This window comes from Erpetoichthys calabaricus, chromosome 9 (assembly GCF_900747795.2).
Source record: "Erpetoichthys calabaricus chromosome 9, fErpCal1.3, whole genome shotgun sequence".
In the NCBI taxonomy this organism is placed as follows: domain Eukaryota; kingdom Metazoa; phylum Chordata; class Cladistia; order Polypteriformes; family Polypteridae; genus Erpetoichthys; species Erpetoichthys calabaricus.
Window position 1 is genome coordinate 132,825,096 of NC_041402.2, and position 25,114 is coordinate 132,850,209.

At 36.1% G+C, this 25,114-nt stretch overlaps 2 protein-coding genes across 2 annotated transcripts in view; one reads left to right on the forward strand and one right to left on the reverse strand.

Moving 5' to 3' along the window:
* Positions 1-17,876, reverse strand: part of cotl1 (coactosin-like F-actin binding protein 1) — a 37,545-nt gene extending 19,669 nt beyond the window's left edge. The window contains exons 1-3 of the mRNA XM_028810165.2: positions 17,784-17,876; positions 9,574-9,660; positions 9,122-9,204 (exon numbers count right to left, since the gene is read on the reverse strand). Of these exons, the coding sequence (XP_028665998.2) occupies positions 9,122-9,204; positions 9,574-9,660; positions 17,784-17,821 (208 nt within the window). The 5' untranslated portion in view covers positions 17,822-17,876. The remainder of the gene's footprint in view (positions 1-9,121; positions 9,205-9,573; positions 9,661-17,783) is intronic.
* A 1-nt stretch (position 17,877) lies between these two features.
* klhl36 (kelch-like family member 36) lies at positions 17,878-24,245 on the forward strand. Its single transcript, XM_028810169.2, has 5 exons — positions 17,878-18,056; positions 18,906-18,985; positions 19,289-20,362; positions 20,579-20,736; positions 22,498-24,245. The coding sequence occupies exons 2-5, from the start codon at positions 18,926-18,928 to the stop codon at positions 23,045-23,047; spliced, it is 1,842 nt and encodes a 613-aa protein (XP_028666002.1). The 5' UTR covers positions 17,878-18,056; positions 18,906-18,925; the 3' UTR covers positions 23,048-24,245.
* The last annotated feature ends 869 nt before the right edge of the window (positions 24,246-25,114 follow it).

Genomic DNA, 25,114 nt, shown 5'->3' on the forward strand with positions numbered 1-25,114 from the left:
GCCCTCTTCTACGCAGTGGTGTGCTGGGGAGGCAGCATAAAGAAGAGGGACGCCTCACGCCTGGACAAACTGGTGAGGAAGGCAGGCTCTATTGTAGGCACGGAGCTAGACAGTTTGACATCTGTGGCAGAGCGACGGGCACTGAGCAGGCTCCTGTCAATAATGGAGAATCCATTGCATCCACTGAACATTATCATCTCCAGACAGAGGAGCAGCTTCAGCGACAGACTGCTGTCACTTTCCTGCTCCACTGACAGACTGAGGAGATCATTTCTCCCCCAAACTATGCCACCATTCAATTCCACCCGGGGGAATAACGTTAACATTATTCAAAGTTATTGTCTGTCTGTATACCTGCATTATCATCACTCTTTAATTTAATATTGTTCTTTATCAGTATGCTGCTGCTGGAGTATGTGAATTTCCCCTTGGGATTAATAAAGTATATCTATATATTTGGAGTGAATCTTTAGAAAATGCAGGCAGAAGATGTGAGAAGTACTCAAACCACAGAAGCACTGAGGTGACCACCTGTACAAAATTTTCCTAACATTTACTAATAAATGTGATTATTGCATACTGTAGTTTAACCAGATCTTGATATGTTGGCCTAATGACTCAGCTTACAGCACTTACATTGGCAAAAAGACTATAAAGCCTTTAAAACAAAATGCTCAAATTTCTGACAAAAATGGGAATTATTACAAAAGAAAGGCTCAGTTCAGAGAGTCACTGAAACTAGTGACCCTCATTTAATGTACACAAACTATGTTTAAGTTTCTGCAGTTACCACGGAATAACACCTGATGAAAACACTGAAATGTAATCCAAGACATAGTTTCTGCAGGAAGCAAATGTGACCAGACAGTAAGTGAACAGGTTTCACAGAAATTAATGAAAAGTTGAAAGACAGTAGGCAAAAACTTAGACAAAAAACACATTCTGATATAAGCAAAAATGGAAAGCAAAACATTTATTTAAAAATGTTTTTTTCAGTATCCCTTATTCTTTCAAAATAACTCATTATATATTGAATGCAGAAGAACCTTAAATGCATGAATACTCATTTACATAGATGATTAATTTTTTTTTTAACTTGGGTATTTAATTTTCTGTGAATGCTAGTTTATTAAATTTTATACGTCAGCAGGGCACCGTTCTTTAATGTATTCATATCTGCAGCACTGTGACCTGGATAATATGGCTGTTAACATTTACTGTATATCTTTAGTCAAGAAAGCACTGGAACTGAAAACCTGTTACCAAAAAAATAAATACTTTGTGTATTTTGGTACAAAAATGTTTTTGTATGGCAAATGCACCTATCTGAACCCTGTAGAAATGCAATCAATACCCACCATATAGCAACACTTTATTTAAAAAGCTCTTAAAGATTCACATATTAACACTTCTCATTCACAGCATAACAACCCACTCTGCTATTTCATTCTGAAATTACTAATGCCGCCACTATGGAAGAACATTTGTTTCTAGATAACTATCCATCCATCCTCTTCCGCTTATCCGAGGTCGGGTCGCGGGGGCAGCAGCTTGAGCAGAGATGCCCAAACTTCCCCCTCCCTGGCCACTTCTTCTAGCTCTTTCGGGAGAATCCCAAGGCGTTCCCAGGCCAGCCAAGAGACATAGTCCCTCCAGCATGTCCTGGGTGTTTCCCGGGGCCTTCTCCCGGTTAGACGTGCCCGGAACACCTCACCAGGGAGGCGTCCAGGAGGCATCCTGATCAGATGCCCGAGCCACCTCATCTGACTCCTCTCGATGCGGAGGAGCAGCGGCTCTACTCTGAGCTCCTCCCGGGTGACTGAGCTTCTCACCCTATCTTTAAGGGAGAGCCCAGACACCCTGCGGAGGAAACTCATTTCAGCTGCTTGTATTTGCAATCTCGTTCTTTCGGTCACTACCCATAGCTCATGACCATAGGTGAGGGTAGGAACATAGATCGACTGGTAAATTGAGAGATTCGCCTTGTGGCTCAGCTCCTTTTTCACCATGACAGACCGATGCAGAGCCCGCATTACTAGATAACTAGTAATCAGCATAATGTAACAACTTACAATGAACTCTTAAATTTACGTGCGAAGAAATGTGATGACACATAGGCTGCTAATAACAAGGAATGCTAATCACTAATTATTCCAAGTAAAAATCACTTATCTACTTATTTGTATGACTGGTAATCAATGGAACTTGTGTTTTACCACACCCGAGCATACTTAAATGATGTTTAAAACGGAAAGGTAATATATGAAATAAATAAATAAAGCTTGAGGATTATTTCTGCCTCCTAACGGATCATATTAATGGTTTGTTGTAACTGAATAAGAAACCTCAATAATCTTGCATTTTTCTGACTGCTGTAAGGGGATTTCTCTCTGTTACAAAAAAGAATCTTGGAGAGAAACACTAGGGCGTCGAGACATGATCTTCACATTAAGATCACGGAAGACACTTAAAAGACCTGCAAGACGAAAGGAAATGGCCACAGAGCGTCTCGCAGGGACCTTAAACATGAGACATTGTGCCAAGAGATTGACGCAGGACCGTCTCGCGATGACGTAGAACATGAGATTCTTGCAAGACACGCCCTACTTACAATCATTATCAAATAAGACAACGTGCAGCAAAACATTCAGTCATGTGAAGGATTTGAGCACAAACAGATCCAGGGTCTCAGCACATATAAAGTGTATAAGGACAATACGTTATAAATGAAACGTCGACGACTAAGCAAAGAAGAAAGCAGTGCGGAGAAAGACTCAAAAGCGTTGGAGAGAAAAAAGAGCAAAAAAGAAAAAATAATCTAGGTGCAAATTCAGAAAATAAGGAAAGTAATTATCAGCCCGTAACAAGTGGAATTGAAACAAAGCATGTCCAATCGGGCTCAGAATTAAAAGACAGAGTAAAAGACAAAGTAGAACTTCATAAAGACATTCACAAACGTTGGCACTATACACATGCACAGCAGGTTAGAGATTATGAAACCACTGGAATTCGAAAGTCTCAAAAAAAAAAAAAAAATGGCACGATACACATGTGGAGAAAGGTACAGAATATGAAAGTAGGAAAATTAGAAAGTAAAAAAAAAAAAAAAAAAAAAAGAAAGCAAAGATCGCAATAGCGTAAACAAACGGAAATTATTACTCGAAAAAGGGAAAATAATCACAACAGACCAGGTGTCACTGAAAAAAAGCAGGACAAAGTGAGGTCAGAAATAAAAAACAGTAGAAAAAAAAAAGTAAAACGCCATAAAGAGGTTAAAAAACAAGGAGGCCAAACACATGCAGAGCAGGTTAAAGATAATGAGAACTGGAATTCAAAAGACTCAAAAAAAAAAAAAAAAAACGTAGGCGCGAAACACATGCAGAGCAAGATACAGAACATGAAAGCAGAAAAAAAAAGTGTCAAAAAAAGAAAGTAAACATTGCATTAGCGCAAAAAAATGAGAAATTATTACTTGGAGAAATAACGAAAAGGCGAATAGAGATCGAATATATGGACACGTGATATTTCAGAAGTATATAAATATTGTAAGGCTTTGAAGTTTAAGTCAGAGAATTTCAAAAATGGGGTTTACCTCAAATGCATTTATTGGTTACTTTGCAAAAAAAAAAAAAAAAAAATTATTAACTGCTGATGATGTAGATCACTTTATCTGTGCTGAAATTCCAAACAGAAAAACCTATCCTGAATTATGGTACAAAGTCATTAAACACATGTCTCACTGACCTCATTTAAAAGATTCAACATATTGGGACTCCAAAGATTCCAAATATTGTTTTTACAGAAGTTCTGAAATAAAAGTGAAACTAATGAAATAGCAACAATTCAAAGAAAAAAAAAAAATCTTAAAAGTGTGAATCCGGAAAACCAAACACGGGGGTTGGCGAGCGATACAAGCAGGGGGCAAAGCCCTCTAGTTTTTTAAATAATTTCAAAAGGTAGTAAAAAAAAATATAGCAAGTACTCAAATACTACATAGTCAAAAAAGTATGCACTTCTGGTGTATGCATGATCACTGGGAATTTTTAATGAATACACCAGAATTTTTAATGAAACCAGCACCTACTGCAAGAAAGAAACCAAGTGAAATTGATACTTTGGATATTTTAGACACCTTGATTATATACTTACTAACGTCTTCCTTGTAATTACACAAAAGGCTGCAGCACTTTGGAAAAAATAAATCACGACAACATGCATCTATAAATTAACACAAATTCATCATTATCACTGCCATTTTAGGAATAAATTAAACCAATAAAGTCATAGGTGGCTCTGAGGCTAGGGATCTGCACTGGCAATAGGAAGGTTGCTGGTTCAAATCCCGCAAAATGCCAAAAAAAGGGACTCTGCTCTGTTGGGCCCTTGAGCAAGGCCCTTAACCTGCAATTGCTAAACGCTTTGAGTAGTGAGAAAAGCGCTATATAAATGCAAAGAATTATTAAAGGCTAGCATGCATTGTTTGCTACTCTCTCCATACAAACCCAGAGAGAGGAACCCACAACTACGTCATAGCCCAGAATTACACAGCATATTATAAGCAAAAAACCTTATAAGGAAGAAAACTGCATGACCTTAGGATGCAAACACACACAAAAAAACACCACAAATCATGTAAGTTTAACAGATATGTAACCTGCAAATCCCATATATTTTTGTGTGTGGTGATTTCAGCAAAGAAATTTCTTTTTCATATAGATGCAGTAACACTGTTGTCACTTTTACTTGCAGGAATATTTGCATGATTACTTCCTCAATTTTGCTTTCTTTTCTTTTAAAATAATTTTAAGAAATCACATTTCCTCTGTAGCACTAAAGGAAGGGCAGCCACAAACTCATGAGTCTCAAATCATTGTTTTTCATGTCAGTTCAAACCACTAAACTTGTACGTCACTAAGAAACTACAAGGAAGCACATTAGACAAAAATCATTCATAACCATTTTTGGAGCTTTTGGCAAGATACACTCTGCTTATTATTAGACCAGTCCCCAGACATGTTAAATCATATACTGTACCATGGATTGGATAATGAATGGATGGTACAGGTAATTAATTAACACACTTTACTTAATGTTACAAAATGCTTGGCAAATACTGAGGTAGTCAATCAAGAATATTGTACTACCTTTGACTGTGGAAATTTTTTCCTCTCCTCACATACAATGTCCACCCACCTATTTTATAACCATCTTAACAAGTTCATTGTTACTCAGAAAAAGAAACATTTAAATCGGTGCTGATAAAATCACCCACTTTTGGGGTAAATCTGCATAATACAACTCAAAGTAGTGGATGAAAATGAATTACAACAACTGGGGTGCACATTACATGTGTTTCTGTTAGGTCAAGTGCTTAGTATTCCATGAATTGACCATTTTCAGTTTGAAACTTCAGTGGGGAATAACTTTTATATATTCCTTTCTTAAACATACATCTCTATCAGCATGCAACATAAGTGTAAACAAAACATCCATTATTATTTATTAGTGAAACTTTTCCTAGTTTGTGACATTAGGGAGTCTAGCCTAACCATATACTTGACAAAATCCTCACTTGCGGCCATATTCAGACTTACACCCTGAACAGGCCAACCTAATGCATACTTAGTTGGGAATCCAATCCATAGACGCAAAAAAAAAGTCAAAATTGAAATACTAACTCTCTGTGACCATGTACTGAAAATATTTAAGAAAATAATACATGAATAAATATTAAACATTAGGATTTATCAATTCTTTTACAAGGGGTGCTTTCCTTATAGATTAAAATATACTTTCAACAACAACTCTATACTATACAGTTAATATTCTATTTTAAATCTATATATCTTACCCATTTGTACGGTCATTATGTATATATATATATATATATATCTATTGTGTGTGTCAAGTTTGGAGATTCTGCCTAAAATAGCAATTATCTTTACAGGTGACTCCATTGTTTAAATGCATTCAATCAGTGTATTTTGCAGCACAAATATACCTCCATGTGAGAATGTCAAACTACAGATAGGCAATATATCAGGAGGAAATCATGTTCATTACTAAAATGAAAGCTCTGGCATTTCTGTGAGTTTCAACATTGTATAATGACTGTGAAAATGGATAGATAAATGGATCTTACAGTATACCCACTTAATGTGCACACATACAAGTGAAACAATGTCTGATGCCTACCAGACACTTGACATTTAATTGGGCTAAGAATTCGTCTGTCAGTTGTTCTGCCCAAATTGTGCACTAAACAAGTTAACAACCATTTAATCTGACTAAAAAAGCTAATTTCTTTGAAGAAAAAAAAAATTGTATTATTACAGGTGAACTTTAAACATTCTGCTTTGCTTCAGCTCATTCTCCTGAATGTTCCTTTTGTGTCTGTTAAAACCAATATTGGTGATTTTAGTACTGTAAAGACTGCAAGGCTTTTATTTTCAGTAACTAGGATCTTCTCAGCCCACCATAATTACCAATGAACTCTGGGATCTAAATTTAGCAAAGAACTGATATGTGTTTGTGTCTGGTAAAATTCAGTAGTTTTAGCAATTCGGGGAGGGGCAATTTATAAAGCATGCAAAGACAGATGGTTAAATGGAAGAACCAATCCTTCACCTTTGACTGTGTCTCTAAGGCAGGTCTCAAAGCTATAATGGGTAACTCTCTCAAATAAGAGGACACTACATTACTAATAAAGAGAATGCATAGGCCATTATGAAGTGAAAAAAAAAGTTATCTATAGAAAAAGATCTTCTGTGTTGTACTAGCACATAAACACATCTACCTTTTTGTCTTTTACATATCTTACTTTTACTCATTACTCCTCAATTATTATAATAGCTGACTCATGAAGAATGACCGTATAAGGAAGGCTTTTTAAGTCAATGTCACTGCTGCACAGTCACAGAATGCTCTCCATGGTCCTTTCATTGGCATCACTTCTCAGTTGATATAATGACCCCTGAGACATCATAAAACTATATTTAAGAGTCTATGCCTCAATTGAATAAACTCTACCAGTCGGCCCTATTGAATTACTTACAGGGCAACCTTAGATTCAGATTTTTTTAGTTTGCTATTATTGTTATAGTCATGACAGACTTTACCAATAAATTTACCATGTATAAGAAAGATCCATACCCCCTGTTTAGTCTTAGTCTGCTGAAGCAAATTAATTTAGCCAACAATAGAATGGATTTTGTAATCATATTCTGATTAGATGCATTTTTTTTCCAAGTAGCCTGATTACAATAAACATGCATAACCTGTGGATGCTTTCAAAGTAAAATCCAAAAAAAGGAAACATCCAGTTTATATGAACACCCTGGTAGATTATTACTTTGCTCGTGACAGCTCAATTTAGATTACAATTTTGAAAAATAATTAAATTCATGGCTATGGTGAACTATGGCACATGAGGTGAAAAGAAGTCTATGCACAGAATATTCTAGGCAGAAGAACTCTAAAGAGAAATCAAACAAATCATACATTACTGTAATGCTTAACATACTGATTTATGCAATGCCTGGGAATCAAAGAACCATCCTTAAGCAAGATTTTATGTTTAACTCTTAAAACGTTTGGATATTTTACTTGAATTCAAGTGTATAATAAATACTACTACATGAGACTATATTAAACAAAAAAGAACAGTCATTTAACTTTCATAATTTAAAACTTTCAAAAAAATTTGGCTTTTAAAGCTTTTGAAACCTAGAAGGAGTAGAGAGATAAGTCTTACAAGTGGAAGTGTCAGACCCTTCAACCAATTGACTGTCATCAGGTTAAAACTGTTCTAATGTATTTTTGGTTTCATGTAGTGCTTTGCTGTGTTTTAAATGTCATCTTCTACATGGTGCAGCAGCCCTAATATAGGTATGCAATGCTACCAGATTTGCAGCAGTACTGAATCTTCAGCCCAGATCCTTCTGACCACACCCATATTTTTAAAAGGAAACATTTGAAAAGAATGTATTATATATATATATATTATATATAATTTTTAAGGTTTCCAGTTACAACATGACCTGCATAGCACCTGCAATTCTTTCCAGCAAGCAGAGTATGCTTTGCCTCTAACAATCCTAAAGGCAAAATTAAACTGACAAATGTAAGAATCATGACAGAGTATGGTACTAGTACAAACATGGAAACTAAATTAACTGCTGAATTGCTCATATTAATGTTCTCATACTGTCAAGATTCTAATTTTTAAAAAGGGTGCTATTGCTTCATCAAGACTGTTCTTTTAAAAGGACTGCAGAAGACTGAAAAAGATCCTGCCTCCTTCCTGAGCACATTAGCAAGACCCTTAATCTATCCTACCTAACCACTACATTAATGTAAATGTGAATGGACATTTAAATTAAGATAATGTAAAATAAATCAAATTAACTATTATACTCTGTTCTAGTAATTCTGAGAATTTGTGTTAACCATTGAAATGTTTATTTGTTGGAGTATAACCTTTAAAAAGGTAGTTTAATCTCCTTTAGACTTCTGTCTGAAACTAAAATACAATACACTGGTTAACGGTGAATTTATAGATTAAAAGACGACTCCGAAAAGTTAATCGAAAACCTTGACTACAGAAAAATAGATGTTTGAGGGTGGTGCCCTCCCCGTTGTTCACTAAAAGAGGAAGAGATCAGCAATAGGAACTAGATACGCTTGTGGCCCCACCCGTAATTCGCTTGCACAAGTATTGGTTTTGCAAATAAATGACTTTGTAATTGTAATAAGTATATAAAAAAATCATTTTTCCAAAAATTGTCATTCCTACTTCTTTTACTAATACATGCAAATTTTCTTTCAGGATATAACTTTTTATTTACATTTTAAAAAATCGCACAAATAATTAACACAAGAAAACCGGGAGTAACGCAAAACTCGAGCCATTCTTGAGCAAACAGAAGCGATAGCTTAATTATTATCTTTACTTCCTTGGGGTCAAAGACTGCAAACCACTCGAAACTCCAACAGATCAACACTGTGGTACCTTATTAACTAGTTTTGCCTTCTTCGGTGTAGGCATGAAAGTGAAGTGCAAACAGCAGAGGCAAGCAATACTAAGCCACTTGGTCTGCGCTATACGGTGATCGGTCATTACCTTTACATTGGCTTTTAAATTCCTCGTAATCTGTTCCGTAGGCACCTGGTACTATCGTGTTGTTTTCATATATGAAGCTGGCCCTGAGAGAGAAAAGTAAGATATTTAATTAAAAGCATAAATGCTCTTCATTAAGAATTGCTTGTTTCCAAGTGTTAACAGCGCCGAGTGCGCGAAACAATGCACGTTAAACAATACATTGCCCAACAAATCCTTTGACATTTCACGGATTTTTAACGTAAAAATAAATGTCGATCTAGCCATTAATTAATCGACATATAACATATACAAATATATATAAATATATATGTAGAAATACGTCTTTCTTTGATGAAAAACATGTTTGAATTAGGCTGTCATTCTGCAGCGCTTCAAACAACTTCGCGATTGAATGAATCTACCAACACCAAGAGTAAAGCAAGCCGGCTGGCCTTCCCGCAGCAGCTACTCACCAGTTAGTATCAGTCGTGTCGTCTCGGACCAGGTTGTAAACTTCTCTGCAAGCCTCTTTATCGATTTTTGTTGCCATTGTACAAGCGCTATTAAAGGAAAAAAAAAATAGAACGAAAATAAAGCACGCAAGGCTGCTAATGAAATTAGGAATAGGGAAAAAAAGATGATGTAAATTATGAAAGCAAGTGAGCCAGCAGTTGGAGGAGAAAGCTGTGCCACAGAGGACGTGCCCTTCCAAATAGTGAATGATAACTGAGGATCTTCAGACGTCTCTAGAGGCTTTTCTCCTTTCTTTTTTTTTTCACCGCTTTGGGCGTTGGTGGCTTTACTCAACCAGGTTGTGAAAAAAGGCCCCCAAGGCTAAACTCACTCACCTCCTAATGGCCAAATTGGGCATAGAAGCAAATTAAATCCGCCAACTTTCACTGTAATACTTTCATTTGAAATGGCTGCCCCCTGCTGTCTGTGATCGTTATTAATATACTGTATAACAGTTGCAAACTCGTTGTAAAATTCATTAGATGACAAAATTGACATACAAATCAGATTTATAAACTGAATATATATATGCATACGGAAAGTATTCAGAGCTCTTCACCTTTTTACATTTTGATTTGTTGCAGTTTAATTTTTTCCCTCACCAATCAACACTAAATACATCAGAATGACAAATCGAAAAAAAGGATTTTAGAAATTCTTACAAATTTATTACAAGTAAAAAAACCGAAATATCACATTGACACAATTCAAACTCGTTTCTCTGTACTTAGGCGAAGCATATTGAAGGCAATTTCAGCCTAGATAGAGTCTTGTGTCTTATATAACAAGCTTCTCACACCTGGATCTACATCTGTGGATTTCCTGCCATTCTTCTCTGAAGATCCTCTCAAGCTCTGTCAGATTGTATGGTGACTGTTCGTGGGCAGCTATTTTCAGGTCTCTCCAGAGATGTTCAATTCGGTTCAAATCCAGGCTCTGGCTAGTCCAATCAACAGTCACAAAGTTGTCCTTTAGCCATTGCAGTGTTGTTTTTGCTTTGTATATAGGGTGACTGGTTTGTTGGAAGGTGAACCTTCGGTTCAGAGTGCAGTGAAGCAGGTTTTCACTAAAAATATATCTGTACTTTTGTTCTGTTTAGCTTTCTGTCTCCCATTCCCTGCCACTGAAATAAAGCCCCAAAGCATGATGCAGCCACCACAATGCTTCACTGTTGGAATGGTATTGCACAGGTAATGAGCAGTAACTGATTTAATGCAGACATGATACTTAAAACTGAGGACAGACAGTTCAATCTTGGTTTCATCAGACCAGAAAATTCTGTTTGAAAACTCTTTATGTGCCTTTTTGCAAACTCCAGGCAGGCTTTTGTGCTTCTTTTACTGAGTGGAGGCTTCCCATCTGGACACTCTACTGTACATCCCAGATCAATGGTATGTTGCAGTATTGGTTTTCCTTCTGTAAATCTCTCCCATCTCTACAGAGTCTCTGGAGCTCATCCAGAGTGACCATTAGGTTCTCAATCACTTCTATTACCAAGGCCCTTCACGAACGATTACTTAGTTTGGCAGGGGTGCCAACTCTAGGAAGAGTTGTGGTGTTCCAAATGTCTACTATGTTGTGCTCTTGAGGACCTTCAGTCAGTCATTTCCTAACCCGCTTAGTCCTGAACAGTGTCACATGGGTCTGCTGGAGCCTATCCCAATCAGCACAGGGTGCAAGACAGGAACAAACCCTGGACAGAGCGCCAGTCCATCGCAGTGCAAACACACACACCAACCACAAACTAGGGCCAGTTTAGCATTGCCAATTCACCTAAACTGCATGTCTTTGGACTGTGAGAGGAAAGTGGATCACCTGGAGGAAACCCATGCAAACACAGATAGAACTTGCAAACTCCACGCAGGGAGGACCCAGTACATGAACCATGGTCTCCTTACTGCAAGGGGGAACCTTCAAGGATGCAGAAAATTTTTTTTAGTCTTCCTCAGAACTAAGCCTCGACACAATCCTGCCTCTAAGCTCTGCAGGCAATTCCTTGAACTTCATGGCTTGGTTTTTGCTCTGATGCACACTGTCAGCTTTGGGACCTTATATAGCCAGGTGCGGGCCTTTACTACCGTAATCATTTTCAGTGAAGTGAAAATTCCAAAAGTGGGCTCCAAACAAGGTATAGAAACATTTCAATAATGATCAATAGAAAGGAAAGTACTTGAGTCAAATTTCAAGCATCAAGGCAAAGGATCTGAATACTTGTGTGATATTCCAGTTTTTTATTTTTAGTAATCTGCAAAATATTTAATATTTTGTTTTCACTTCGTCACTCTGGGGTACTATTTGCTGCTTGATGAGGGAAAAATAAATTTAAATGATTTTAGCATAAGGCAAAACGTCAAAAAGTGAAAGGGTCTGAATACTTTCTGAAATAATATATATATTATTTTTCTGTGGAAGTATTGTTTAGTAGTTCCATGTTTAAACAAAGCTGTGTATGTATGGTTAAATTGTGAATCTAAACTGGTACAGAATGAGTGAATGTCAGCGTAAGTGTATTCAATTCAATTCAATTTATTTTTTGTACATAACATGTGATAGACTGGCTCAATGTTCAGGGCTGTTTCTTGCTTAGCACCATGTATTACTGAGGTATGCTTCCAGTCCCCCTAGAATCTTATATTTAAATAAGTGGTTAGAAAACGGATGATTCACATTGTAAATGTGAATACTGCGGTGGGTTGGCACCCTGCCCGGGATTGGTTCCTGCTTTGTGCCCTGTGTTGGCTGGGATTGGCTCCAGCAGACCCCCGTGACCCTGTGTTCGGATTCAGCGGGTTGGATAATGGATGGATGGATGGAAATGTGAATGCTCAGAGATTGTACACTAAATTGATGTGCGGCTGTGGCATATAAAAATAACACTATCCAACCACTTAATGCAGTTCAGAGTGTAGATTCTATCCCAGTAGTGCTAGCACAAGGCAGAAACAAACCGTGTAGGACCATTTCAGAGGATTACTTTGAACTGCCAAATTTTGGAGATATAAGTGGAAAGCCACAGTACGCAAAACAAAATCCACCTAGAAACCAGAAATTCATGCAGACTTCTCACAGACAACAACTAGGCACAGACTTAAAACCTAGAATACATAATAAATGAAGTAGTAACACTAACCTCTAATCTACTGCACTGCCCTAAAAAAGTATTTAACGAAATTATTATATGTGTAGTACAGTACACTGTTTGAGTCTAGACATATGCATATCTATTTACCAATCCATTTATTAAATTTGCTTTTCATATTAGAATAATATGGGAAAAAGAATACTATGCACTGGGGTTAAGTCAGGGACCAATTCTAAATTGGACCTCAGTCCACTGCAATGAAAATTGACATACAAACCAACTCTTTCGTGTATTAAGTCAATGCTCTGTTGCAAGTTAAAAAAAACAAACAAAAGTCCACATGATGATTGACTGTATCTCTAAGATAACTTCACTGCAGAACTTTTATTCTATCTGTCTGTTGTTATTGGTACCGCTCTTTAAAGCTGGACAGTGCTAATTACTGAATACAGACGTGCAGCACATTTATTATTACACAATCCTGGGTTGAAATGAGGTTCAGGCTATTTCTGTTTAATGGACTGCCTGTCATGAAATTGTACACTGTCTCTCCTCAAGTGCTAAGGGTGAGCAGCACTGTTTACCTAATTTGAAATTACTAATTTAACTTAATTAAACTTTACAATGTTTTCATGTGAAGTACAGAATAAATGTATATTATACTAGTACACCATCTATGGTTTGTTCCCCTTCTATATATGATGCTGTTTCGACAGGCTTAAGTTTCCTATGCCCCATTCAGAACATTGATGGATGGATATATTATTATATTTACTGCTTATTTGCTAGACACCTTAACTCAAAGCAACTTACAGGATTAGTTTAAATTTAAATTGTTAACATTTTATGTTGGGTGAAAATGCAGATTATGACACAGGGCAGCTGGACATATAACTAGCAATACACAAAAGGACTAGCAATACACAAAAGGAGAGAGCAGTAAGTATGTACTGGCACTGACAATGCACACTATATTATGCCAATAAAGGAGGAAGGGCAGAAACAAGAAGCAGAAGGCCCTGTTACTGGGTGTTCTGAAAAAGCAATACTGTAGATCAGAGCACCTGAGAGTTAGAAAATGAGAGGCAGCCCGTAGTGCGTTGGGATTAAAGTAGTGTATGCTGCAAACAATTTCAGTTTGCACTTAAGAAAAAAAAAATAGCCACAAGATCTTAATAAATAAGAAAAATAATAAAAAATAAAAACACATGGATTTATATGTTATGAGATTGATTTATATGTTAACTGAAATTGTTACTTGGATGAGCTAATTAACATGCAGCATGTTTAGGGTGTATTGCAATGTCTTCCTTATCTGAAAAATTTCAAACTGTTTACAACACTATCTGCCACTAGCAGATTTTAGAAAACAGTTAAAAAAGGAAAAAAAAAAATCTTGATATATTTTGTAGAAAAATCAAACTGACAGGGGATAAACAAGACTCTTTGGAGCATTGACTGATGACTGTCATGCGCAGGCACATTTAGGGTGTGAGTGCCTTCAAAAAGGGGTTTCAAAGGAAGGCTATTCCATCATATATTTGTACAACTGGAGAACTGCATGGAAATGTGACTGGTCACATTTGTTTGGACAGAATTGGCAGTGTTTCAATTTAAATCCCAGCCTCCTAACTACTAGGCCAAACAACATATAAACATATGCTTATTTTAATATTTTTATTAAACCTTTTACTCACATAGGTTTAATGGTTTTTTTTTGGTGGGGGGGGGGGGGGGGGGGAATGGTCTAAGGGGTGCACAGATAAGTATTTAAATGTGCCACAGTGACATTGTTGTTTTCATCTTTAGACAGAAAGACCATGATCCACATGATCCAGAAGAAGACCTGTTAAGAAGATCTGTGAACTCACCCCTGATTCTACCTCTAGCCCTGCCCCTTCCGGTTCCAGGTCTTAAAAACTTGTTTTAAATCCAGCATGACACCATTTGAGGACCAATCATAGAGGAATGCACATTGGCGTGACACAAATATTTTTTTTTTGTTTCTCAATCATTTTTTGCCCATCCAATGCTAAATTTCACAGAGTTATCATATATTACCTGACGCTTCTTACAAGTTTTTTGTATTTATTTTTATAACCTTTATGACACATTAATTATGTGTATGTGGTATTCTCAAACTCTGTATAGTGGGGCTCCTCTGTGTACATCTGATTTTTTACAAATGATTTCTTAAAGACCTTGGCATTGCAACTTAGTGTTTAATGTTGCTTCATAAATCAAAGATCCTAGTTTGAATCCGAACTTGGTTACCACCTGCATGTGTTTCCTCCATGCACTCCGATTTTTCTTTCACATACCAAAGACATCCAGGTTAGGCGGACTGGTTACTCTTTAATGGTCTAGTGTAGGTGAATGTGGGTGTGTGTGAGTGTTCCCTGAGATGCATTGTTTAACCCACCTTGATCAGGACCCTGTCTAAAGCCCCTGTTAGAAAAAAGTCCAAATACCTGTAACTTTGAAATTTCAAAATAATATCTGGAAATAAATGGATGGTTGAATAGATGGACAGAGATGTACACTATAAATGGGTGGTTGTATGGAATTCTAAACTAGTAAAGGAGTTCTCATTTTAATTGACTCTCTTTGTTTTTTTTATTTTAAGGACTCTATTTAAGCATGTAGACTCAGACATTCATAAGAATTACCCATTTCATATGTCAGTACAAATGTATTCTCCCAAATTAAGAATTTTTTTTTGATGAAAGTCTTATGCTCCTCTGCAGGCTTGCATATTTATAGCTTTCATCACTCGATTGCTTTCATTTAGAACAAAGTAAAAGACAAAAACTGAAGAAAACGTCATGCTTTATCTAAAAGTAATGGGGCACAAGGCAAGATTGTTGCTAAATGTCTTATACTGACACAAATGGTTCATTATTTCTGACTCTACAGATTTTGAACTGTAATAAGTTATATGCTTAATAAATGAGTTAACTTAAAGACACAAGTTGACCTTTCATTAAAACTCTTTCAGAATGAAAAAAATCAATCACACAATTCCCATAAAAATAAGCTTAGGAACCACTGCTTACAGTTTCTTACTAAAAGTTTGAAAACTTGGTCCTGACATCTTAGTTGCGCTGACTCCTACTTTTATCATTCACTCTGTCTAAATGTATATTATATGACAGATCTCAATGTGAACATAATTTCCACTACATAATATTATGAAGCCCCAAAAATCTGTACCAGAATAAGGCGTGTATGGAAAATTAATGAATTAAATTAGTAATTCTGTGTATTACAAACTGCGAAATTAAAAAAGCATATGAACACTATAAATTATTTTATGTAGCTATCATAGATTCATATCGTTGATTAATTCTATTCCTCATTCTATGTTTAGTCTGTTAGCTCTGCAGTACCGCATACTTTTTAAAAAAGAATTGAAGAAAAACAATTGTCTGTTTTCAAAATGGCTGAGAATCAGTCAACCTGAATTTTGTCTAGTATTTCATTCCAAATAGCAGCATGATAATGAACTTCAGAAAATGTAATATGCATCTCTATCTGCACAATGCCAATTGGTACATAAAAATAGATACACAATCTTAAATAATGCATGAATTACAATAAAAACAAATGTTGTGAAAAGTCAGGCAAAATGACACCTTTTATTGGCTAACTAAAAAGATTACAATATGCATTGTAGGGGCAAGAATATGCAAGAAGGGGCCTGAGTTGTCTCGAAAGCTTGCATATTGTAATCTTTTTAGTTAGCCAATAAAAGGTGTCATTTTGCTTGACTTTTCACTACATTCATAATGGCTAACACAGTACAACACCCTAGTACAATAAAAACAAAAAGAATATGTGTCTTAATGTATTTTGTAGAATAAGATAACTTGATGGGAGCAGTAAAAGCTGAGACAAGATGTTTAATAAAACATGTAATTTAAACTATGTCAGGAATTCCATTCTGAATAAACAAATAGCTTGATTACTAACAAGAGTCCAAGAAGAGACTACAATGTCTGAATTAACTTTCACTAACATTTGCATTTTGACCTGCTTATTCAGTTTAAAGTTGTGGGGTGCCTGGTCTTATACAACCTGGGCACATGAGAACAATCAACATTGGATGGGATACCAGACCAACAGAAGCTACACTCATGCATGTTGTCACACTCACTTACATGGGGCCAGACTTATTTTATGCAAAAATGGAAGGTGTGCTCTCCACATATTTAGTAACAATGCCAAGGATCTGAAGCCAGGACTCTACTGTGCTGGGTAGTGCCTTACCTCAAATTATGCCAAGGTTAGTCACCTATTCCCTCAACTAGGTTTCCGGAATAAAAAAAATTAATGGATGGATGGAGCGAACTTATCAAACCTATTCTTAAATGTTATGAATGTGGTTTACTCTGTGTTGTATTGTAAAAAAGGTCATCATAAATGAGGTCTTAACTATATAATACATTTTTAAAAATGTTAATTGAGTAGTGCATCGTACATTCCAGGAATTTTTTATGTATTATAAGGTGCTAAAAATATTTTTTAGATTGCTTTTAATATTTTTATGGCGAGCCATAGCAGGATACTGTTAAATGCATCGTCATTAGAACAAGCTTATTATAGCGTCATAACGTACTGTATATTAATGTGATATACGATCGTTGGCAAAAATAAAGAAACAAAACTTTATCAAACGACAGTTTGTTTCAAGATAAACAGGATGAGCTCGAAAAATCCTCGGAATTAAAACTGAATCTTTAATCCCTATATGCACTGGTCCTAAATAAATATATACTGGTCTTTCCTTGCAACTATAAGCTATGCATACAATAAAAAAATTGCTAACCGTAATCTTAAAAGTGTGAGTCCACATTTTTGGTATGGTCAACATTTGCATACGTATTATTGAGTCCAGACGCCACCGCTTAGTCATCATCAGTTTTACCCACAGTACTTTAACGCTTTTATAAAGAGCAGACCGTCGTCGCCGTCTTTTAACATTTAAACAGTACGCGAAACATATGTAAATTTCAACAGTATGCAATTTTCATGAGACAAAAAATAAAATAAGAATTAAATGTCTTTCCCGTTAAGACTGCATCATACCTGCTATCTCTGTCCAGACTATCGTTACTAAATATCATCAGTAGAGCATCACTGACTCCTAACGTAAGAGTGAAGTAAATGCAGGAGGGCGCGTTTCCTCCGCCCAATATCCGGCAAATCAAAATGATTGGAGCATTCCTACGTCAATCAAGGAAATACTTCCTGGATGAGATCATGGCTGCGGCATCGGAATGGGCAAATGCCCTGAAACTAGTACACGGAAAGCATCCCGTATAACTTGCTATGAGTCAAATAAAAAACGCACCTGAACTGGTAACGGATGTTTTTAATTGATATTAGCTGTAAAGCGGGTTTGTCACTAACATAATTGTACAAAGACGCATCTTGAGCTAGGATGGAACTCACGCTCTTACAGTTTTGATTGTTGTACCGTTGAGACATGCTCCGTTAGTCTCTTAACGAGCGCCGTAGCATTGTAGAGGAAAATGAAATATAACGTGTAAGTAAACAATAGATATGAAAAATAAATGGTAGGGGAAATGGAAACAGGCACGCTACTGACTGTACAAATAGCGTGCTTATTTAATGACAAAAGTATCGAACGTTTGACAAACTATCCCCTCAGTTGAACCTGTTATTGACTAAGCCCCCCAAAAACGTATCGAGAGTACGGTCACTTTAAGTATAACTATTTAGTCAAAAAAATTTACCAAGGAAAATAAAATGTAGTATTTGGCTACATCCCTCTGTCTATTAGAGCCAGAAATAGTATGCTTGCACTATTTTCGCATGGATAGAATTGAGTTGCTGGCAGAGAACTTGGTTAGAATGAATTTTGCTTCCTTCTTCATGAAGAGCTGTAAAGTACACATGATCGTGTGGAGCTGCAACATACAATTACAGATGCATTCAGAAGTGCTTGTAATTATTAGAAATGCATTGTTTTTCATGTGTTGTTCTATAGTAATCTTCTATTTCTTTGTGTTGTATATGGAGTAGTGTTCAACACTTTGTTTAAATTGTTAATGTTGATGTAATATGCCACTGAGGAGTATAATCTTCCCACAAATTGCACATGTTAATCTCTGCTTATAGATTTGACGAGCATAACTGTTGCTGAATCCTGATGCATTCATTTTTTTTCTCCCCATATCATGTCAGGTATTTTGTTACAGTTATCAATGGATGGAACTAGGCCATCACGTGTTTCTCGTCCTCACAGAATCAGTGAATCATCGAAGGTTGGTTGATTTTATTTAAAAGGTTTAGCTAAAATAAATAAATAAATAACTTAATCTCTTATAATGTTTGGTGCCTATTACACTAATTTGCAATGTGTTTCACAAATACTGGCAAATAAGATGTCATGATAGCAAACTATAGTTTTTTTTTTGTATAATGCAGCATGTATCATAGAGGATTGTTGTTGCCATTAATGACAATAATTTTTAAAGTTTTTATTTTGGCATTTTACTTTTTTTTGGATTAGTGCTTAATATCTATGGTCATCTTATAATAATAAACTCATGGTTAAATTTAATTAGGTTTATCGACTGGCAGAGCATCCAAGTGCAGTGCTGCAGGGGCTTAATGAACAAAGACAGAAAGGACTGTTCTGCGACATTATCTTGGTGGCAGATGAGCAACATGTTCCAGCCCACCGCAATCTGCTAGCCGTTTATAGTGACTACTTCAAATCCATGTTTACCATTGGTATGCGGGAAGCTCGGCAACTAGAAGTGGAACTAGTGGGGGCTTCCTATATTGGCCTGAAGGCAGTCATTGACTTTTTGTACAGCAGTGAGCTCCCTCTAGATGGAGGCAATATTGACTATGTGTTGGAGACTGCCCACCTTTTGCAGATTTGGCAAGTAGTAGACTTTTGCTGTGAGTATTTGGAAAATGAAGTAAGTGAGGAGAACTATTTGTATCTGCAAGAGCTGGCCTTTATCTATAGCCTGGACCGCCTGGATTCTTTCATTGATTCCTTCATCCTCCACAATTTTGGAACTCTCTCCTTCACCCCAGACTTCTTACAGAATATTCGGGTGCAGAAACTTTGCTTTTACTTGGCTAGTGACAAGGTGCAGCATGACTGTGAACATAATCTTCTTCAAGCTGCTCTACAATGGTTGACCCAGAGCCCAGAAAGAGAATCGAATGCGCGACAAGTGTTATCAAATATTCATTTTCCCCTTATTCCAAAGGCAGATCTACTGGACAGGGTAAAGCCAGCTGTCTGCTCACTTCTCCCAAGAGAAGCAAATTGTGAGTCTTTGATTGAGGAGGCCTTGCACTACCATAACCAACTCATGCAGCAACCTTTGTTGCAGAACCACCGCTCAGCCCTTCGAGGTGATCCTGAAAGGCTGTTGTTTGTTTGTGGAGAAGTGTCAGATCGTGGAGAGGAGCTCAGTGATGATGTCTGCTTCTTGGATCCTACTGAAGGCTGTTGGACTTCTGAAACCCAGCTTCCTGCACGGCGGAGTCATCACTGTGTTACTGTTATGGGGGGATTTATATTTGTTGCTGGAGGAAGCTCATCCCGTGACAATGGAGGAGATGCAGCATCTAATCTTCTTTATCGCTATGACCCAAGGTGCAACCAGTGGATAAAGGTAATTTAATTTCAGATCAAAATTTTAAATCAAAATTAACTTGTTCAGAAAGGTTTATTGTATTTGTGTCTCATTTTAGTTCTGCTACAGAACATTTGTGATTTCTGTTGGAAAGAAATTATACTTTGTTTGTTGGATTCTAAATATTAACTGTACATCATTAGTAGTATTAATAGTTGCCTGTTTCTCTTGATAAATACTTGTTCTTCTCACCAGGGTGCGCCAATGAACCAGCGAAGAGTGGACTTCTACCTGGGCACTATTTCAAATATTCTTATTGCAGTTGGGGGCCGGAATGACAATGGTGCCCTCTCCTCTGTGGAGGTATACAGCCCACATGTGGATAGCTGGTCATATGTGGCCGGACTCCCAAGGTACAATGATAAACAGACTGACAGATATTAAGTAGTTATAAATACATATTTTATACTACAAAAACATTTCATCAGTACTTAGACAGACATGAATTTGTGATCATCTATCCATTCTAATTTTACCAGCATACTTCCTCAACCCCACTATATCCAGTTCAGGATCACTGTAGAATGGAGCTTTTCTTGGAAACACTGTGTTCCAGGCACGAGACAGACCTGGAAGTGATGCCAGTCTATTACAAGGCTCTATTGTCATTTTTTAAATAAAATTTTACTTCCAATAAGTTTTGGTGTAAAGCTTTTTGCAATTAACTGATCCTAATTAAATAGTGCTGGAATCTGGTCCTTGGGTAAAATGAGAAACTACCATTTAATAAAGTGTTGATTTCTTAGAGAAATAGTGGCATAGTAGGTAGTGGTACAACCTTTTAGCTGCAGGGACCTACAGTAATGTTCAATTACCGTGGAGTTTACCATTTGTCAGCGTATGTGTGTGGGTTATTTCAAGGTGCAGAGGTTTCCTTCCACATGCAAAAAATATACAAGTTAGGATAATCCATTACTTTGCATTGGCCTGATATAGCTGAGTGTGTTTGTGTGTGTGCACTTAAGTGTATAGCAGTGAACATCTTTCTCATCCACAATGACATGCTGCCTGTCAACTCTTTGGTTCCCTGTAACCTTGTAGTAGAAAAGTAGAAGCAGAAAATCGGTTATGTTTTCTTTTTTATTTTAAAAGTAACTTGCTCAAATATTCTTCATTCCACAGTGCTACATTAGTAAAAAAAAAAAATGAATTGTTCATTACACAGTGTTCAAGGTAACAATGATAAAATGAAAAAAATAATTGCATAACAAATTGTGCATTGTTGCCATCTAGTGGAGAAGTTAGGAGTTATACTCTGGGCTGTTCTAGTGGAGGGACTGGGGTGGGCAGATTCACTTCTGGAGGGCCGCAGTGGCTGCAGGTTTTTGTTCCAACCCAATTGCTTAATAAGAAGCACTTATTGCTCAAGTAACACTTCTGCTTCACTTTAGTTGTCTCGCTCGTTAAGATTTTGAACCCTTATTGCTTATTTTAGTCTTAAGCAGCTGTAGTCTTGGTTTTTAATTGCTCCTTATTAGCAATAAGATGCAAATGACAAAAGGAACCAGCATTTCTCCATTTAGTTTGTTTCCATTTACACCTGTGTGTATTTATCATGTACTATTGGGTTTAATGAAATACTTGGAAGGAAAGTGAAGAGAAAAAAGTGAAACACTGAGAATAACTCATCTGTTTTAGACTTCAAATCATTTGGATGATATACTTAGAAAGGAAAAAAAACCTAGGATATGAAAATGACTTGACATGACAGAGTTAAAGTACTAGCAAGCCATGAAATTAAATTGACAATGATTGGTTTTTAATTAAGCATCTGGGTTGGAACAAAAACCTGCAACCACTGCGGCTCTCCAGGACTGACTTTGCCCACCCGTGGACTAGGAATTTTTTTGTTTTAAGTTTAACTGAATTCTCTGTCCTGTAAACATCTGGAAAATTGTGGAATATTTTTTCTGCTATAAACTAGAAAGGTAATTCATACAAGCTGCCACCTTTAATGTCTACAGATATCAGACAGACAAAATAACAAAATTGCATGTTTGTGTTCATGTGGGCAGAGCATTTGCTGAAAAGAGCAGCTTTATTTTCCATAAGTTAGTCTGCCTGAGATTTTCTTTTATTTATTTATTTACTTATTTATTTATTTTCAATTCTAGGTTCACATATGGTCATGCAGGTACAACCTTCAAAGATTTTGTTTACATCTCTGGGGGTCATGACTATCAGATTGGACCATACAGGAAAAATATGCTTTGTTATGACCCTCGCACTGATGTCTGGGAGGAGAAAAGGCCTATGATCACAGCGAGGGGCTGGCATAGTATGTGCACTTTGAACGAACATATTTATGCCATTGGGGGCAGTGATGATCGTGTGGACACCATGGAGAGATTTGACATTTTGGATGTAGAGTGTTTTAGCCCACAATGCAACCAATGGACACGAGTGGCACCATTATTTCAGGCCAACAGTGAGTCAGGAGTTGCCGTGCTTGCTGATAAAATTTACATCTTAGGTGGGTACAGCTGGGAGAACACTGTGTTTTCTAAAGTAGTGCAAATTTATGATCTGGAGAAGAAAAAGTGGACTAGAGGAACTGACCTTCCTAAATGTATTGCTGGAACCTCCGCCTGTGTATGCACTGTGAAACCTAAGAGTTCAGAAAAAAAGTTTAAGGCCAAAAGGCGTCAGGTTCGCGGAAGGTGAAATTTCCATTTTATTTGGACAGGTTATGCAGATAAATAATAAAGTGTATTGTTTATACTGGACATGAAAAGCACATGCTGGAGGCTTTATACAAAATGTGTGCTCTGTTGTTTTATTCTTGGTTGGATTTACTCTGTTGACAAAAGTTTAATACTTAAAGCATAACATATTAAAGTTCTTTAATTTTTTTAGCAGTTTTTTTAACATGGAGCTCAGAGGTACAGGACCAAAGTGAATGTAGAGTTAAAAAGAATCTATTTTACCTTTAATTACAACTGGTTTGTAATTTGAGTAATTCAAAAACACAAAGACTTCTTATTTACAAATATTATTGACTGTTGGTTAGTATAATGATGTAGCAGTTTCCTATAGAATCAGTTAAAAGTTTTAAGTGTGATTATCAGGCTTACATTGGAGAACCAGTTGCACCTATCTATTAAAAGTCATTTGTGTGTAATTCATTAGATTTACCAGTGTTGCCTTTCTGCTGAAACTGAAGTTTTACAACTTTTTTGAATTGTTATAGGTTCAGTTTCATTATAATATTATTGCAATTTGTTTTTAAGTGTCTGTTTGAACTCAAAACTGATTTTAACATTGCTTTATGCAGATTTTTTTACAGAGCAGTGTTTGATGTGATTTCATTTACTGTGAATTTAATTAAACTTGTTTGGATTAACATCTAAAATAAAAAGAGCTGTTTCATTCTATATTGAGTATTGTATTCCAAGCAATGCTGTATTTAGAAGATACGTACTTTTGGAGTGTCAGCTTGTATTCATTTAGAAAAAAAAAAGTTCTTGCAATGCCTTTTTTGTCATTAACTATTTTAGGTATTTGTTCCAAATAAAAGAGCCATCCAGACTTACTGCATTTCATATACCATATTACATCTAGTTCAAAAGCATGTTTTAAAGATAATGCGTTTTTTTTAAATTGTGGTTCAATATAGTTGCAGAATCTCTTCACTGAAACATTGTGGTGCAGCACTGTGGAATTAGTTCTAGAGTTTTTTGGAATGTACACTTTATATTTTAACATTAAAAGATAGTTTTCAAACTGCTGGTTCTGATTTTATTTCTTAAAAAAAGCAAAACTACTAAGTCATTTCTGAACAGGATTTTTCAATGTTTAATATTACGGTAGCTTAAAACTCACAATTTAAAATCACACTTGTCTTAGAAACCATATTTGCTAACACCTTTTAAAAAATATTTTAATTTTCAAATATGATAATATGTACTCTTATTGGTTAAACCTTTTAGTACATTTGAAATGACTGCTAGTATAATACTGTAAATGACAAAATTTTTACTCTTTTTTATTCTAATGTTTAATGTTAGTAATGTAATCACAAGTATGTATGAGGTTTCATATGTTGAAATCATAAATTGTACAAGGTTTAGTTTGAAAACAGAAAAATTCATCACATTTAAATGTAATATAATTAATATGTTATTGGTAGCTTGAAATTTGTACATTTGTCTTATAAAGTATTAAAAATGGGAAATTTTGTTAGGTTGCCTTTATAAACAGAACCTTATCTTTATGGTTTAACGTTTAAATTTGTAGGTTTAAAAAAGAGTAAATAAATGGAAAAAAAGACTTAAAAAAGGGCAAGACTGTCATATGTTTAAAGTATCTCAGTTAGAAAATTTATGAAACCTATTTAGGTCAACCATACGTTACGGTGGACAGTTTTGTCTAATATGCAACTTTCTTCACACAGTTGAAAAGATGGTTTGCAATTTAACAAATTCTGATTATCATTTCATCCGCATGGCTGAGCAACTGGGTTTGATCAAATCTGTGGTCACGGTAATGTTTCTGTGCTTGGTGTGGATATCAAATCTGGAGCTATTGCAGGAAAATATGTCCCAGGTTTTTTTGGGGGTTAGTATGTATGCCTTCAAATTAAAATTTGTTAGAATTTTACTTTTAAATAATTCTGTAAGGCTGAAAAAATGTGTGTCACTGTCATAGTCTTGGAACTGTAAACAATAAAGTTGGTACTTGTGCTCCAGATTAGGAAGTTTAATTAGCTTTATATAATTAGATTTTTTGGTT